Source organism: Pan paniscus, chromosome 3 (assembly GCF_029289425.2).
Source record: "Pan paniscus chromosome 3, NHGRI_mPanPan1-v2.0_pri, whole genome shotgun sequence".
Classification (NCBI taxonomy): domain Eukaryota; kingdom Metazoa; phylum Chordata; class Mammalia; order Primates; family Hominidae; genus Pan; species Pan paniscus.
In genome coordinates this window covers 152487421-152503431 of record NC_073252.2, presented here as the reverse complement: position 1 = coordinate 152503431, position 16011 = coordinate 152487421, and the positions used below count along the sequence as shown (strand labels likewise).

Genomic DNA, 16011 nt, shown 5'->3' with positions numbered 1-16011 from the left:
CCACCCTGTTCCTGGAATGTGAGATCTCCTAATTGTTGACTGGAGAATCAAATGCTGCCTTTGCAACAGCTTATCGGAAGCAAACAAGCTGAGGGGAATTGAGCAAGAATTTCTGGGATACCAACAGCATAGGAGGAACAAAGGACGTAGAGGGAGGGTTGACTGTCTACACAGGACAAAGCCAATGATTAACCAAACCTCCTGCAGATTTAAATAGGATGGGAACTAAGAGTGGCGGCAATCCTTTCTTTCAGCTGGAGTGCTCCTCAGGAGCCAGCCCCACCCTTAGAAAAGATGTTTTCCATGAGGATCGTCTGCCTGGTCCTAAGTGTGGTGGGCACAGCATGGGTATGGCCCTTTTCATTTTCTCTTCGTGCTTTCTCTCTGGTGTTTATTCCACAAAGAGCCTGGAGGTCAGAGTCTACCTGCTCTATGTCCTGACACACTCTTAGCTTTATGACCCCAGGCCTGGGAGGAAATTTCCTGGGTGGGCTTGACACCTCAAGAATACAGGGTAATATGACACCAAGAGGAAGATCTTAGATGGATGAGAGTGTACAAACTCACAAGGGAAACTTTAGCATCTGTCATTCAGTCTTACCACATTTTGTTTTGTTTTGTTTTAAAAAGGGCAAGAATTCTTTGCCATCCTTGTACCTATAAAGCCTTGGTGCATTATAATGCTAGTTAATGGAATAAAACATTTTATGGTAAGATTTGTTTTCTTTAGTTATTAATTTCTTGCTACTTGTCCATAATAAGCAGAACTTTTAGTGTTAGTACAGTTTTGCTGAAAGGTTATTGTTGTGTTTGTCAAGACAGAAGAAAAAGCAAATGAATTATCTTTGGAAATATCTTTGCAGTATCAGAAGAGATTAGTTAGTAAGGCAATACGCTTTTCCGCAGTAATGGTATTCTTTTAAATTATGAATCCATCTCTAAAGGTTACATAGAAACTTGAAGGAGAGAGGAACATTCAGTCAAGATAGTGTAGGTTTTTCTACTGAAGCAGCAATTACAGGAGAAAGAGCTCTACAGTAGTTTTCAACTTTCTGTCTGCAGTCATTAGTAAAAATGAAAAGGTAAAATTTAACTGATTTTATAGATTCAAATAATTTTCCTTTTAGGATGGATTCTTTAAAACTCCTAATATTTATCAAATGCTTATTTAGTGTCATACACAGTTAAGAAATTTGTACACCTTGTCTCCTTTACTTCTCATAACAACTCCATAAAATGGGTCCTAGGATTTCCATTTGAAGATAAGAAACCTGAAGCTTGCCGAAGCCCTGTGTCTGCTGTCCTTAATCTCTGTAAGAGTGCCATCTCTTCCTGGGGACTTGTAGGCATGCCACTGTCTCCTCTTCTGGCTAACATTGCTGTTGCTCTCTTTTGTGTATGTGAATGAATCTTTAAAGACTGCAGATAGTGGTGAAGGTGACTTTCTAGCTGAAGGAGGAGGCGTGCGTGGCCCAAGGGTTGTGGAAAGACATCAATCTGCCTGCAAAGATTCAGACTGGCCCTTCTGCTCTGATGAAGACTGGGTAAGCAGTCAGCGGGGGAAGCAGGAGATTCCTTCCCTCTGATGCTAGAGGGGCTCACAGGCTGACCTGATTGGTCCCAGAAACTTTTTTAAATAGGAAATAATTGAATAGTTACCTACATAGCAAATAAAGAAAAGGAACCTACTCCCAAGAGCACTGTTTAATTACCTCCCCAACTCTGGATCATTAGTGGGTGAACAGACAGGATTTCAATTGCATGCTCAGGCAAAACCAGGCTCCTGAGTATTGTGGCCTCAATTTCCTGGCACCTAATTTATGGCTAAGTGGACCCTCATTCCAGAGTTTCTCTGCGACCTCTAACTAGTCCTCTTACCTACTTTTAAGCCAACTTATCTGGAAGAGAAAGGGTAGGAAGAAATGGGGGCTGCATGGAAACATGCAAAATTATTCTGAATCTGAGAGATAGATCCTTACTGTAATTTTCTCCCTTCACTTTCAGAACTACAAATGCCCTTCTGGCTGCAGGATGAAAGGGTTGATTGATGAAGTCAATCAAGATTTTACAAACAGAATAAATAAGCTCAAAAATTCACTATTTGAATATCAGAAGAACAATAAGGATTCTCATTCGTTGACCACTAATATAATGGAAATTTTGAGAGGCGATTTTTCCTCAGCCAATAGTAAGTATTACATATTTACTGCTTTGACTTTATAACAGAAACAACAAAAATCCTAAATAAATATGATATCCGCTTATATCTATGACAATTTCATCCCAAAGTACTTAGTGTAGAAACACATGCCTTCATAATATCCCTGAAAATTTTAAGGGGGAGCTTTTGTTTTTGTTATTTTTTCAAAGTAAAAGATGTTAACTGAGATTGTTTAAGGTCACAAAATAAGTCAGAATTTTGGATTAAAAACAAGAATTTAAATGTGTTCTTTTCAACAGTATATACTGAAAGTAGGATGGGTCAGACTCTTTGAGTTGATATTTTTGTTTCTGCTTTGTAGAGGTGAAAACTGAGAGGTCAAGGAACTTGTTCAAAGACACAGAGCTGGGAATTCAACTCCCAGACTCCACTGAGCTGATTAGGTAGATTTTTAAATTTAAAATATAGAGTCAAGCTACATCATTCTCACAGTCTACTCATTAGGGTTAGGAAGCATCACATTCACTCTGGGCATGGACAGCGAGTCTAAGGAGTCCTCAGTTTCTCAAGTTTTGCTTTGCCTTTTTACACCTTCACAAACACTTGACATTTAAAATCAGTGATGCAACACTAGCTGGCAAGTGAGTGATCTTGTTGACCCAAAACAGCTTAGGAACCATTTCAAATCTATAGATTAAAAAGAAAAGCTCATCAGTAAGAAAATCCAATATGTTCAAGTCCCTTGATTAAGGATATTATAAAATAATTGGAATGCAATCAAACCAACTATTTTAACTCCAAATTACACCTTTAAAATTCCAAAGAAAGTTCTTCTTCTATATTTCTTTGGGATTACTAATTGCTATTAGGACATCTTAACTGGCATTCATGGAAGGCTGCAGGGCATAACATTATCCAAAAGTCAAATGCCCCATAGGTTTTGAACTCACAGATTAAACTGTAACCAAAATAAAATTAGGCATATTTACAAGCTAGTTTCTTTCTTTCTTTCTCTTTCTTTCTTTCTTTCTTTCTTTCTTTCTTTCTTTCTTTCTTTCTTTCTTTCTTTCTCCTTCCTTCCTTCCTTCCCTTCTTTTTTGCTGGCAATTACAGACAAATCACTCAGCAGCTACTTCAATAACCATATTTTCGATTTCAGACCGTGATAATACCTATAACCGAGTGTCAGAAGATCTGAGAAGCAGAATTGAAGTCCTGAAGCGCAAAGTCATAGAAAAAGTACAGCATATCCAACTTCTGCAGAAAAATGTTAGAGCTCAGTTGGTTGATATGAAACGACTGGAGGTAAGTATGTGGCTGTGGTCCCAGATGTCCTTGTTTTTGAGTAGAGGGAAAAGGAAGGCGATAGTTATGCACTGAGTGTCTACTATATGCAGAGAAAAGTGTTATGTCCATCATCTACCTAAAAGTAGGTATTATTTTCCTCACTCCACAGTTGAAGAAAAAAAATTCAGAGATATTAAGTAAATTTTCCAACGGTACATAGATAGTAAATTTCAAAAGCAAATGTTCAGTCCCTGTCTAATTCCAAAGCCCATTACATCACCACGCCTCTGAGCCCTCAGCCTGAGTTTCACCAAGGATCATTGAATTAGTGTTTCCTTTGAGAGGGAATAGCACCTTACTCTTGATCCATTCTGAGGCTAAGATGAATTAAATAGCATCCATTGCTTATCCTGGCTAGCCCTGCAATACCCAACATCTCTTCCACTGAGGGTGCTCGATAAGCAGAAAACAGAGAATATTAAGTGGTAGGTCTCCGAGTCAAAAAAAATGAAACCAGTTTCCAGAAGGAAAATTAACTACCAGGAACTCAATAGACGTAGTTTATGTATTTGTATCTACATTTTCTCTTTATTTTTCTCCCCTCTCTCTAGGTGGACATTGATATTAAGATCCGATCTTGTCGAGGGTCATGCAGTAGGGCTTTAGCTCGTGAAGTAGATCTGAAGGACTATGAAGATCAGCAGAAGCAACTTGAACAGGTCATTGCCAAAGACTTACTTCCCTCTAGAGACAGGCAACACTTACCACTGATAAAAATGAAACCAGTTCCAGACTTGGTTCCCGGAAATTTTAAGAGCCAGCTTCAGAAGGCACCCCCAGAGTGGAAGGCATTAACAGACATGCCGCAGATGAGAATGGAGTTAGAGAGACCTGGTAGAAATGAGATTACTCGAGGAGACTCCACCTCTTATGGAACCGGATCAGAGACGGAAAGCCCCAGGAACCCTAGCAGTGCTGGAAGCTGGAACCCTGGGAGCTCTGGACCTGGAAGTTCTGGAAACCGAAACCCTGGGAGCTCTGGGACTGGAGGGACTGCAACCTGGAAACCTGGGAGCTCTGGACCTGGAAGTACCGGAAGCTGGAACTCTGGGAGCTCTGGAACTGGAAGTACTGGAAACCAAAACCCTGGGAGCCCTAGACCTGGTAGTACCGGAACCTGGAATCCTGGCAGCTCTGAACATGGAAGTGCTGGGCACTGGACCTCTGAGAGCTCTGTATCTGGTAGTACTGGACAATGGCACTCTGAATCTGGAAGTTTTAGGCCAGATAGCTCAGGCTCTGGGAACGGGAGGCCTACCAACCCAGACTGGGGCACATTTGAAGAGGTGTCAGGAAATGTAAGTCCAGGGACAAGGAGAGAGTACCACACAGAAAAACTGGTCACTTCTAAAGGAGATAAAGAGCTCACGACTGGTAAAGAGAAGGTCACCTCTGGTAGCACAACCACCACGCGTCGTTCATGCTCTAAAACCGTTACTAAGACTGTTATTGGTCATGATGGTCACAAAGAAGTTACCAAAGAAGTGGTGACCTCTGAAGATGGTTCTGACTGTCCCGAGGCAATAGATTTAGGCACATTGTCTGGCATAGGTACTCTGGATGAGTTCCGCCATAGGCACCCTGATGAAGCTGCCTTCTTCGACACTGCCTCAACTGGAAAAACATTCTCAGGTTTATTCTCACCGATATTCAGAGAGTTTGTCAGTGAGACTGAGTCTAGGGGCTCAGAATCTGGCATCTTCACAAATACAAAGGAATCCAGTTCTCATCACCCTGGGATAGCTGAATTCCCTTCCCGTGGTAAAACTTCAAGTCACAGCAAACAATTTACTAGTGGCACGAGTTACAGCAGAGGAGGCTCCACATTTGAAAGCAAGAGCTATAAAATGGCAGATGAGGCCGGAAGTGAAGCCGATCATGAAGGAACACATAGCACCAAAAGAGGCCATGCTAAATCTCGCCCTGTCAGAGGTATCCACACTTCTCCTTTGGGGAAGGCTTCCCTGTCCCCCTAGACTAAGTTAAATATTTCTGCACAGTGTTCCCATGGCCCCTTGCATTTCCTTCTTAACTTTCTGTTACACGTCATTGAAACTACACTTTTTTGGTCTGTTTTTGTGCTAGACTGTAAGTTCCTTGGGGGCAGGGCCTTTGTCTGTCTCATCTCTGTATTCCCAAATGCCTAACAGTACAGAGCCATGACTCAATAAATACATGTTAAATGGATGAATGAATTCCTCTGAAACTCTATTTGAGCTTATTTAGTCAAATTCTTTCACTATTCAAAGTGTGTGCTATTAGAATTGTCACCCAACTGATTAATCACATTTTTAGTATGTGTCTCAGTTGACATTTAGGTCAGGCTAAAAACAAGTTGTGTTAGTATTAAGTGATGCTTAGCTACCTGTACTGGTTACTTGCTATTAGTTTGTGCAAGTAAAATTCCAAATCCATTTGAGGAAAATCCCCTTTGCAATTTGTAGGTATAAATAACCGCTTATTTGCATAAGTTCTATCCCACTGTAAGTGCATCCTTTCCCTATGGAGGGAAGGAAAGGAGGAAGAAAGAAAGGAAGGGAAAGAAACAGTATTTGCCTTATTTAATCTGAGCCGTGCCTATCTTTGTAAAGTTAAATGAGAATAACTTCTTCCAACCAGCTTAATTTTTTTTTTAGACTGTGATGATGTCCTCCAAACACATCCTTCAGGTACCCAAAGTGGCATTTTCAATATCAAGCTACCGGGATCCAGTAAGATTTTTTCTGTTTATTGCGATCAAGAGACCAGTTTGGGAGGATGGCTTTTGATCCAGCAAAGAATGGATGGATCACTGAATTTTAACCGGACCTGGCAAGACTACAAGAGAGGTTTCGGCAGCCTGAATGACGAGGGGGAAGGAGAATTCTGGCTAGGCAATGACTACCTCCACTTACTAACCCAAAGGGGCTCTGTTCTTAGGGTTGAATTAGAGGACTGGGCTGGGAACGAAGCTTATGCAGAATATCACTTCCGGGTAGGCTCTGAGGCTGAAGGCTATGCCCTCCAAGTCTCCTCCTATGAAGGCACTGCGGGTGATGCTCTGATTGAGGGTTCCGTAGAGGAAGGGGCAGAGTACACCTCTCACAACAACATGCAGTTCAGCACCTTTGACAGGGATGCAGACCAGTGGGAAGAGAACTGTGCAGAAGTCTATGGGGGAGGCTGGTGGTATAATAACTGCCAAGCAGCCAATCTCAATGGCATCTACTACCCTGGGGGCTCCTATGACCCAAGGAATAATAGTCCTTATGAGATTGAGAATGGAGTGGTCTGGGTTTCCTTTAGAGGGGCAGATTATTCCCTCAGGGCTGTTCGCATGAAAATTAGGCCCCTTGTGACCCAATAGGCTGAAGAAGTGGGAATGGGAGCACTCTGTCTTCTTTGCTAGAGAAGTGGAGAGAAAATACAAAAGGTAAAGCAGTTGAGATTCTCTACAACCTAAAAAATTCCTAGGTGCTATTTTCTTATCCTTTGTACTGTAGCTAAATGTACCTGAGACATATTAGTCTTTGAAAAATAAAGTTATGTAAGGCTTTTTTTATCTTTAAATAGCTCTGTGGGTTTTAACATTTTTATAAAGATATACCAAGGGCCATTCAGTACATCAGGAAAGTGGCAGACAGAAGCTTCTCTCTGCAACCTTGAAGAGTATTGGTTTGAGAACTTCTCTTCCCATACCACCCAAAATCATAATGCCATTGGAAAGCAAAAAAGTTGTTTTATCCATTTGATTTGAATTGTTTTAAGCCAATATTTTAAGGTAAAACTCACTGAATCTAACCATAGCTGACCTTTGTAGTAGAATTTACAACTTATAATTACAATGCACAATTTATAATTACAATATGTATTTATGTCTTTTGCTATGGAGCAAATCCAGGAAGGCAAGAGAAACATTCTTTCCTAAATATAAATGAAAATCTATCCTTTAAAATCTTCCACCAAACATTGTAATGCACACTTATTTTTTTCCCAAGGAGTAACCAATTTCTTTCTAAAACGCATTTAAAATTTTAAAACTATTTATGAATATTAAAAAAAGACATAATTCACACATTAATAAACAATCTCCCAAGTATTGATTTAACTTCATTTTTCTAATAATCATAAACTATATTCTGTGACATGTTAATTATTATTAAATGTAAGTCGTTAGTTCGAAAGCCTCTCACTAAGTATGATCTATGCTATATTCAAAATTCAACCCATTTACTTTGGTCAATATTTGATCTAAGTTGCATCTTTAATCCTGGTGGTCTTGCCTTCTGATTTTTAATTTGTATCCTTTTCTATTAAGATATATTTGCCATTTTCTCTTGAATATGTATTAAAATATCCCAAGCAATCCAGTATACCACCCTTTCTTACATAGCTTCTATTCTGATATAACTGCATTATCTCTCAAAGAAGGAAGGAGAGAGGGAGGGAAGGAGAGGAGAAGAGAGGGAGGAGGAAAAAGGAGGCTACAGCTAGGGGCCAGAGCCTGGGGATCAAAGGGGAAATAACCTTGCAAATGCATCACAGATGAACCCCAGAGTTCTTGCATTTCTTTATGGGGAATTGTAAATCTCTGATACAAACTAAATGCTATACCTTCAAATGGTTGGATACTTGGACAAGAACTTCTTCAGAATCAAATGAAGCTTCACTTCTTTCAGACATCAGAACTTCATGCTATCTCTATCCCCACTCTACTTACACTCACACGTATTGCCTTGACAGAATTTGAGTTGAGACTAGAAAATATTTTGTTTTCTAGAATAGCATACTATGTAGGAATATAAATGGTTCCTGGAATAAAAGTGATCATGAACGGGAAGGGCCATTCATTTCTAGTTATTTAGAAGATTTTGAGTTTATCAAAGGATTAGATAAACCTCTTTTAATTTAATAAATGGTAGCCAATATTAGCAGGATCATGAGAATTGGAGATACAATTTGGTTGTCAGAAAAGACATGAAACATCTATTTTCCATTTCACCTTATCTTTAGCCTTCTATTTCATTTTTTCTGAAATTAAATATTAATTTAGCTCCCTGACTCTTATTCACTCAGAAGCCCATTTCAACTTGGTTTTCATGCAATTACCACACTCTTGAAATTGATCTCAAATCAACACAACTTTGCAATTCTAAATTAAATGTGCTGCATTCAAGCCTCTTTCTACTTCTCTCTTTTAAACATCTGCTACTTATTTTGCCCTTATCCTGCCTCTTGGGCCTGTCCTTTTGTCTTGGTTTCTATACCATTTCTTCCCATCTTACTCTTTTCAGTGTTTTTAACTGGTAATTTCTTCTCTGACCACTTCTTAAATGTAGGGGTTTCTCATTGCATTTACATTGGTACTCATCTTTATCATTTGGGATTAGATTTGGTACATCTGACTTCAACAAGGCAGAAATTCATTTCCTGCTCACAAAAAAGCCTATGTAGGAGTATGTCCACATAGTCTTCAGAAAGCCGTCATTTTAATAAAAGACTTCTATCCCTTGGTTCAACTTGTAATCCAAATATCATGTCCTCTGGCAATCTGGAAGAAGGAGAAAAGAAAGAAGGGCAAAGGAGTACCTTCTCCTTTTAAGGAACTTTCTTGAGTGTTCTAAACAGCACTTCTGCTTATATTAGCCACAACTTAGTCACATAGATAAGCTCAGTTGCAGGAGAAGCTGAGTCAAGTTGACTATTAGCTTGGGTACAAGACTATCCTAACTAAAATCAGGATTCTGCTAATAAGGAAAAGAGGGAGAATAGATAAGGAAGTCTGCAATTACCAGTCTTGGCCAAACATTTTCTCGCTCTTCTCTTTCTCCTTGATTGATCTGACAATCACCATAGCTTCAACTACAATCAGTGGCCTTAAGCAGGAGGCAGACATTAAGATTAAGTTAAAACTTCTTAGCTTGGAATATAAACTCTTTCAACAATTGGTCCATTTTCAACCTCTGCAGTCATTCATTCTACACATTAGTTACACTGAATTTCTCACTGGCACTGAAATACCAGGTCCTTTAATGATTTGGGGCCTTTTCACAAACTACCTAGAAGACACCCATTCACTCCTTTAAAAACAGCTCAATGCTGCTTCTGTGAACCCTTCCCCAGTGCCCATCATAGAATGAATTGAATTGTCCTCTAGGTCCTCACTGTTTTTGTTCTTATCTCAAAAATAGCATATTCTATCCCTACCTCTAACATATTTATATTATTTGTGGCACTAGGTTATGAACTCCTTTGGGACAGAGCTCATTTATATGGTGCATCCTGTCCTACACAAAATGTTTCCCCATTCTAAGATTATACAGTATTTCAAATACTTCCTTAAATTTTTAAATGTTTTTTATTTTTCCTGTTTTTTCTTTTGCATGTATATATTTAACCTAGAATTTATTTTAATATGTCATGAAGAAAATCTACTTTTATCTTCTTGTGGATGGGTAGCCAGTTATACTGGGATCCTTTAATAAAGAAAGCATTCGTTGTCCATAGAATTAAAATGTCAACTTTTTTCTATAAGATTTTCTTGGGATCTATATGTAAACTCTCTCCCGTGCTTATACCTCCTTGCTCACATTTCAAGTACAGAGTTTGGATGAAGTAGTCTCCATCCTATTCCCCATTTTTTTTCCTTTTTTTTTTAGTCTGTAAAATTGTACTTTTAATTTTTATTTATTTTGTTGTTCTGGGACTACTTAGAGAAGTTTTTCTTAATTTCCAGTTTTCTCATCTTAAAACCCAATTTGTTATTTTTTCAGGGGGTTAGAGTGAGTCATCTTTCAATCATTAGTTTTCAAGTATTTTATAAATTTTGTTAATTTAACCAACTGTTTCATTCTAAGCATTTTAGATTTTCTTAATTAATTGATTAATTAATTTTATTGCAGTGGTACAATCATGGCTCATTACAGCCTCTACCTCCTGGGCTCAAGCAATTCTCCCATCTCAGCCTCCTGAGGAGCTGGGACTACAGTCACACACCACCTCGTCCAGCTAATTTTTTCATTTTTTGTAGAGACAGAGTCTTGCTATGTTGCCCAGGCTGATCTTGAACTCCTGGCCTCAAGCAATCCTCCTGTCTCGGTCTCCCAAAGTATAGAATTTTTAAGGTTTTCTTTGTGAACAAGTTGCGTTAACTTTTGCAAATGTTTCATAGGTGAAAAGAATGTATACTATCACACCCATATGTTATAATATTCCATATTACCAAGCCTGTGGATGGTGTTATTTAAATATCCTATATCTTTTCCTTTTTATGTATCTTTTTGTAAGAGACAGAGTCTCACTCTGTTACCTAGGGTGGAAGAGTGCAATGGTGCAATCGTAGCTCACTGGAGGCTCAAACTCCTGGCCTCTTGCCTTGGCCTCCCAAAGCACTGGGATTATAGTTACGAGATTTTCATCATGTTTTTGTGTGTGCATGTATAAAAAGACCTCACTCTGTGGTTCTGTGCATGTGTGTGGTCTCTGCATTTTAGGAATTCTGTTTCATAAGGTTGGCTCCTTCCTTATACGGTGCATGAAAGTTTATGACTGTTATATCTTCCTCACAAATTGTACTTTCTATCATTACATAATGTTTCTCTTTTTTTTTCCATTTCTCCTTTTGGAATTAAATTCCTTCTGGTGAAATAGCAACATTGTCATCACTTTTGATTTTCTTTTCTTTGAATTTGCCTACATATCTTGACATGTCATCTCATTTTCAACATACTTTTTGTCACTTTGTTTAGAAGACTTTCCCAAAATAACAGATGAATTTTTAAACATGATTTTATTTTACCATTGTTTTCCCTTTTCTTAAGTTTTATATATCCCTTTATTTTCAAGATTTATTTTTCGTCTTATTTAGAATACTTTCTTATAAATAATAAATTTTAAAACTTAATTATTTTACATTTACATTAAAATATTATTGTTTCCTCTTTCCTTAACTTTTGCTCCCTTACTTATATAAGATGGTCTCCCTCCATTAACATGCAAGTTCTATTCAGGCTATCCATTTCAAATTAGTCCTTAGTTGAATGAATGGATTAATGAACAAAACAGATATGAATGTGAAAATTTTGCTGGGAAAAGACATGGTTTTAAATATTTCTGCTAGAGAGAAAAGTGTTGAATTGGAGTTTTTAATCCTGAGTCAGGAATAGAAAAAACATCTGGCTAGATTTTAATTTTACTTCCAGGTATATCTATCTCCATCCTTTAGCCTGAAGCTGTCTTTGATGTTCTCCTTTGGTATACCATAGTATATGTTATTCTTTTCTTAGGTGTAGGAACTGTATTTGATATCTAGTACTTAACACAAGGTCTGACACATAATAATGACTCAACAAATTTTTGTGAGCTAAGGAATCTAACAGTTAAAAAGGAACTTTTGGGACCAGGCACGGTGGCTCATGCCTGTAATCCCAGCAGTTTGGGAGGCTATGGAAGAAGGATAGCTTGAGACCAGGAGTGCAAGACCAGCCTGGGCAACATAGTGAGATGCTGTCTCTACTAAATAAATAAATAAATAAATAAATAAATAAATAAATAAATAGGCTGCATGTGGTGTTGCATACTTATGATCCCAGCTACTTGGGAAGCTGAGGTGGGAGGATCACTTGAGACCAGGAGATCACGTTTGAGGTTGCAGTGAGCCGTGATTGTGCCACTGCCCTCAAGCCTGGGCAACAGCGTGAAACTCCATCTCAAACAAAACAAAACAAGGAACTTATCATCTTTTTTGAACTTTCTACAGAATGCATAATATAATGAAGTTAAGATGCCTTGTTGGGTTCTTATTAAAAGATATTATTTACATTTTAATCCAAGTCTTGTGTTTATGTATTTACTTTCAGTTCCTGGAAACTCTTTAGAATAAAGAATTACAAGTTTCCCCCCAAATATGTGGATACTTTTAATGGAAATCAATTATTACTAGTGTTCTTTTAATGAAGGTGAGAACATTTTATGAACTGATTTTTCAGGTGAGTAAATAGTAGTTTAAGGAGGTGAAATAATGTGATGATAAGGAGGACACCTGGGGATGAAGCCCACAGTATTGTTCTTACAGGTTCTAACCACCTAAGTTCCATGCCTCATTCATTATTCATTCTGGGATAATGATACTACACTTCATAAATAAACATGACACTATTGTATATAGCATTTGCTTTTCATTATTGGCCCAGTGGTATCACTGATCTAATTATATTTTGTCATAGGTTCCCCACCAAAACAAAATATATTTCCAAGTTAGTTAGCTGACGCTTGGGGTGCAGCTGGTGAATCAGAACAGAAAGACCCATCCAGCCAAGTTCATTCATCTTTTTCATGTCCAGAAAAGCCTGAAGGGAAATGCCAAGGTGTCAACGTAAGCACATGCAATCATAAATTAAAGCTTTGTTATATTCAAATAAAGTAATACAACATTTATTACTTGCTTGGGAAACAGCTTGGGAAGCAGCCACATTGAAATTTCTTGTAGCCATGAAAATAATACAAGTTGCTTGTGGATAACAAAATTCACACAGAAACCATTTCTGAGATATCTTATATTTGATGTATTTATGCATTCATTTAAGTCACATATTACCTCTTTTTAATGGAATTCCAAGTACTTCATAAATCTCCTGTATAGAGGAAAATGCTTAATTAATTGGGGATGAGGGCTGGAAGTGCATTAAACATCACTGAGGAAAGCAGTATCGTGAAGAATTTGCCCCTGGGGAAATCTCAATTAATTCTTAAACAAGAACAGGACATGATGTCTTCCATTTTCACATAGTAAGAGCAACCATTCAAAACCACAGAGGCAAGAAAACTTAGAACCTGCCAGATTTGAGCTGAGAGTTGCTCCATTACTAAGCAGTAGTCTCCCTGTTCACCAGGTCGTTGTTGAAGGTGGGTACGTGGTTATTGCAGCAGAGTACTCTGGAAAATATTTGCTAAATTTGCCTTTGTCTCAATCCCTCATAGGTCTATGACCTCAAGGTTGCATGTCTACATAAGCTGTTGCAATACTGCACTAAAGTATCTCCTTTTGACAAACAAAGGGTGAAGCTAGGAGAAGGACAGAGAGGTATTTATTAAAATTCTTGCAATTTCTGTGTAGAGTATAAACTGTTCAAAATAAAAAGTTTGGGGCAGAAATAAATATAATTGAATCAAAAAACAAACAAAAAGATGTATTGCCTGTTCATCACATCTTGACTGGGAGAAGAAAAGAAAGTATCTGATGGTGAATATCGGTACCAGTTAAGATTATTTGCATAAGTATATGACTCCCAGTGTAATTACTTACAAATTAAAATATTTGTATAGAGGAAAATACCATGTTTCTGATTGCTATCCTACATATTATGAAATGAGTAATTCATATAAAAGATGACTTTGCTAATGGAAAATTGAGGAAAGGGCCAGGCGCGGTGGCTCATGCTTACAATCCCAGCACTTTCGGAGGTCAGGGAGGGCAGATCGCTTTAGTCCAGGAGTCCGAGACCAGCTTGGGCAACATGGCGAAACCCAGTCTCTACAAAAAATACAAAAAAATTAATTAGGTATGGTGGTGCATGCCTGTGGTCCCAGCTATTTGGGAGGCTGAGGTGGGAGAATCACCTGAGCCCAGGAAGCAGAAGTTGCAGTGAACCAAGATCACGCCACTGTACTCCAGCCTGGGGAACAGAGCGAGACAAAAAACAAAAAAGAAAAAAAAAGAAAATTGAGCAAAGGACGTGGATAGGCAATTCACAGAAGATAGTAAAATAGTCATTAAACATTTTTAAATCTCTTACTTGTACTACTAATTCAAGATTTTAAAATTAAAGTAATTACTAATATTTTAATCATAATATTAGTGATGGAGAAGCAAAATAAAAATTAAATATGTTATTCTGTGCATCAAAGGTAAATTGGTACAATCTTTCTGGAGAGTTACTTGGCTATATATATATATATATATATATATATTTTTTTTTAAGTTTAAAATGCCAAAAACATTTTTTTTTGAGGCAGGTTCTCACTCTGTCATCTAGGCTGTAGTGCAGTAGCAGTAGCACAGTCAGGGCTCACTGCAGCCTGGGCCAAGCAATCCTCCCACCTCAGCCTTCCAAAGTGCTAGGATTACAGGCATGAGGTACTGCGCTGAGCCCAAAACCTTTTATTTCCTCCAGATATTCTGCTTCAAGTAATTTATCCTAGAAATAAATAAATAAATATTATAAATATACATTTATAATGTGTAAACAATGTTATAAAATAAATATTTTAAAATATAAAATAAATTTATATTATAAATAATGTATACAATGTATTATATAATATATATGCACAAAAGGTTTATGGAGAAGGATGTTAATGTCAGTACTCTCTTTAATAGAAAAAGGTTGGAAAAAACCTAAATGTGAAATGAGAGGAGACTGTTTAAATAAATTCCCATAATGGAATATCATATGGCCATTAAAAAGCAAATTACAGAAAATGATACTATAGAAGAATGTTAAATAATGTTGAAAACTTTTTGTGACTCAGTGTGAAAAATTCAGGTACTAAAACATGTACAGGGTAAGACAAAAAACATAAATGAAGGTATTAGCTATTCCACTGCTTGTGTTGAAATTATAAATGGGTCTAATCATTTCTATATTTCCCAAAATGTCTACAAAGAATACGGGCTACTTTCATTATTTAATACCACAACTAATGTTGTTAAAATAAATGTCAGTTGGCCAAGCATGGTGGCTCACGCCTGTAATCCCAGCACTTTGGGAGGCCTAGGCAGGTGGATCACCTGGGGTTGGGAGTTTGGGACCAGCCTGACCAACATGGAGAAACCCCGTCTCTACTAAAAATGTGAAATTATCCAGGCATGGTGGTGCATGCCTGTAATCCCAGCTACTCGGGAGGCTGAGGCAGGAAAATTGCTTGAGCCCAGGAGACGGAGGTTGCTGTGAGCCATGATTGCAAATGCCATTGTACTCCAGCCTGGGCAACAAGAGCAAAACTCAGTCTTAAAAAAAAAAAAAATCAGTGATTCCACTTTCCATGTGTCTGCATTACTATGTACCAATTCATTGCTATTTGGTGCAGAGCTGCACACCACAAGAAGTTCAAGCAAGAGCATCAGATCACATGCAATAGTGAGGGGGGAGGATGGAATTCAAAAACTGAAGTGTCAGCTCTATGTACACATGAGAGGTAGCATCTGTAATTCTTTTCTACACTGCAAGAGAATTTGAAGTCCAATCCAAAGAATCACCAGAGACTAGCGGAAGTATAGTGGAAATAGTGATTCTAGCATTTGGAGAGATGTTAAACCCAAGTCTAGTCTTAAACATAGGCAGTGGTCACCATGAAGTTATTCAAGGTAACTTTAAGGATGACTATTTGCTCAAAATATTGCCTCATGGTCACCATTTGAGTGAAAAGGATAGTAGGTAAGAAATATCAAGGGAGTCTCAGGTAAATGCAAACGTAGCCTCTATCAGTAACTCTGAAATCCAACCAGTGATCAGTAACTCTCAGGG

The 16011-nt window shown here is 38.0% G+C and overlaps 1 protein-coding gene across 1 annotated transcript; it reads left to right on the top strand.

The window, feature by feature from the left end:
• Window positions 1-239: 239 nt before the first annotated feature.
• On the top strand, window positions 240-7853 carry FGA (fibrinogen alpha chain). The gene is made up of 6 exons (XM_003822579.6): window positions 240-348; window positions 1419-1544; window positions 2005-2188; window positions 3321-3466; window positions 4060-5440; window positions 6145-7853. The coding sequence occupies exons 1-6, from the start codon at window positions 295-297 to the stop codon at window positions 6852-6854; spliced, it is 2601 nt and encodes an 866-aa protein (XP_003822627.4). The 5' UTR covers window positions 240-294; the 3' UTR covers window positions 6855-7853.
• Window positions 7854-16011: the final 8158 nt, after the last annotated feature.

Excerpts from the sequence above, each read along its gene's own strand:
- FGA (XM_003822579.6), top strand. The coding sequence starts at position 295 with ATGTTTTCCATGAGGATCGTCTGCCTGGTCCTAAGTGTGGTGGGCACA. Across the intron at positions 2,189-3,320 it reads CGATTTTTCCTCAGCCAATA|ACCGTGATAATACCTATAAC; the intron begins GTAAGTATTACA and ends TTTCGATTTCAG. Across the intron at positions 3,467-4,059 it reads TTGATATGAAACGACTGGAG|GTGGACATTGATATTAAGAT; the intron begins GTAAGTATGTGG and ends CCCTCTCTCTAG.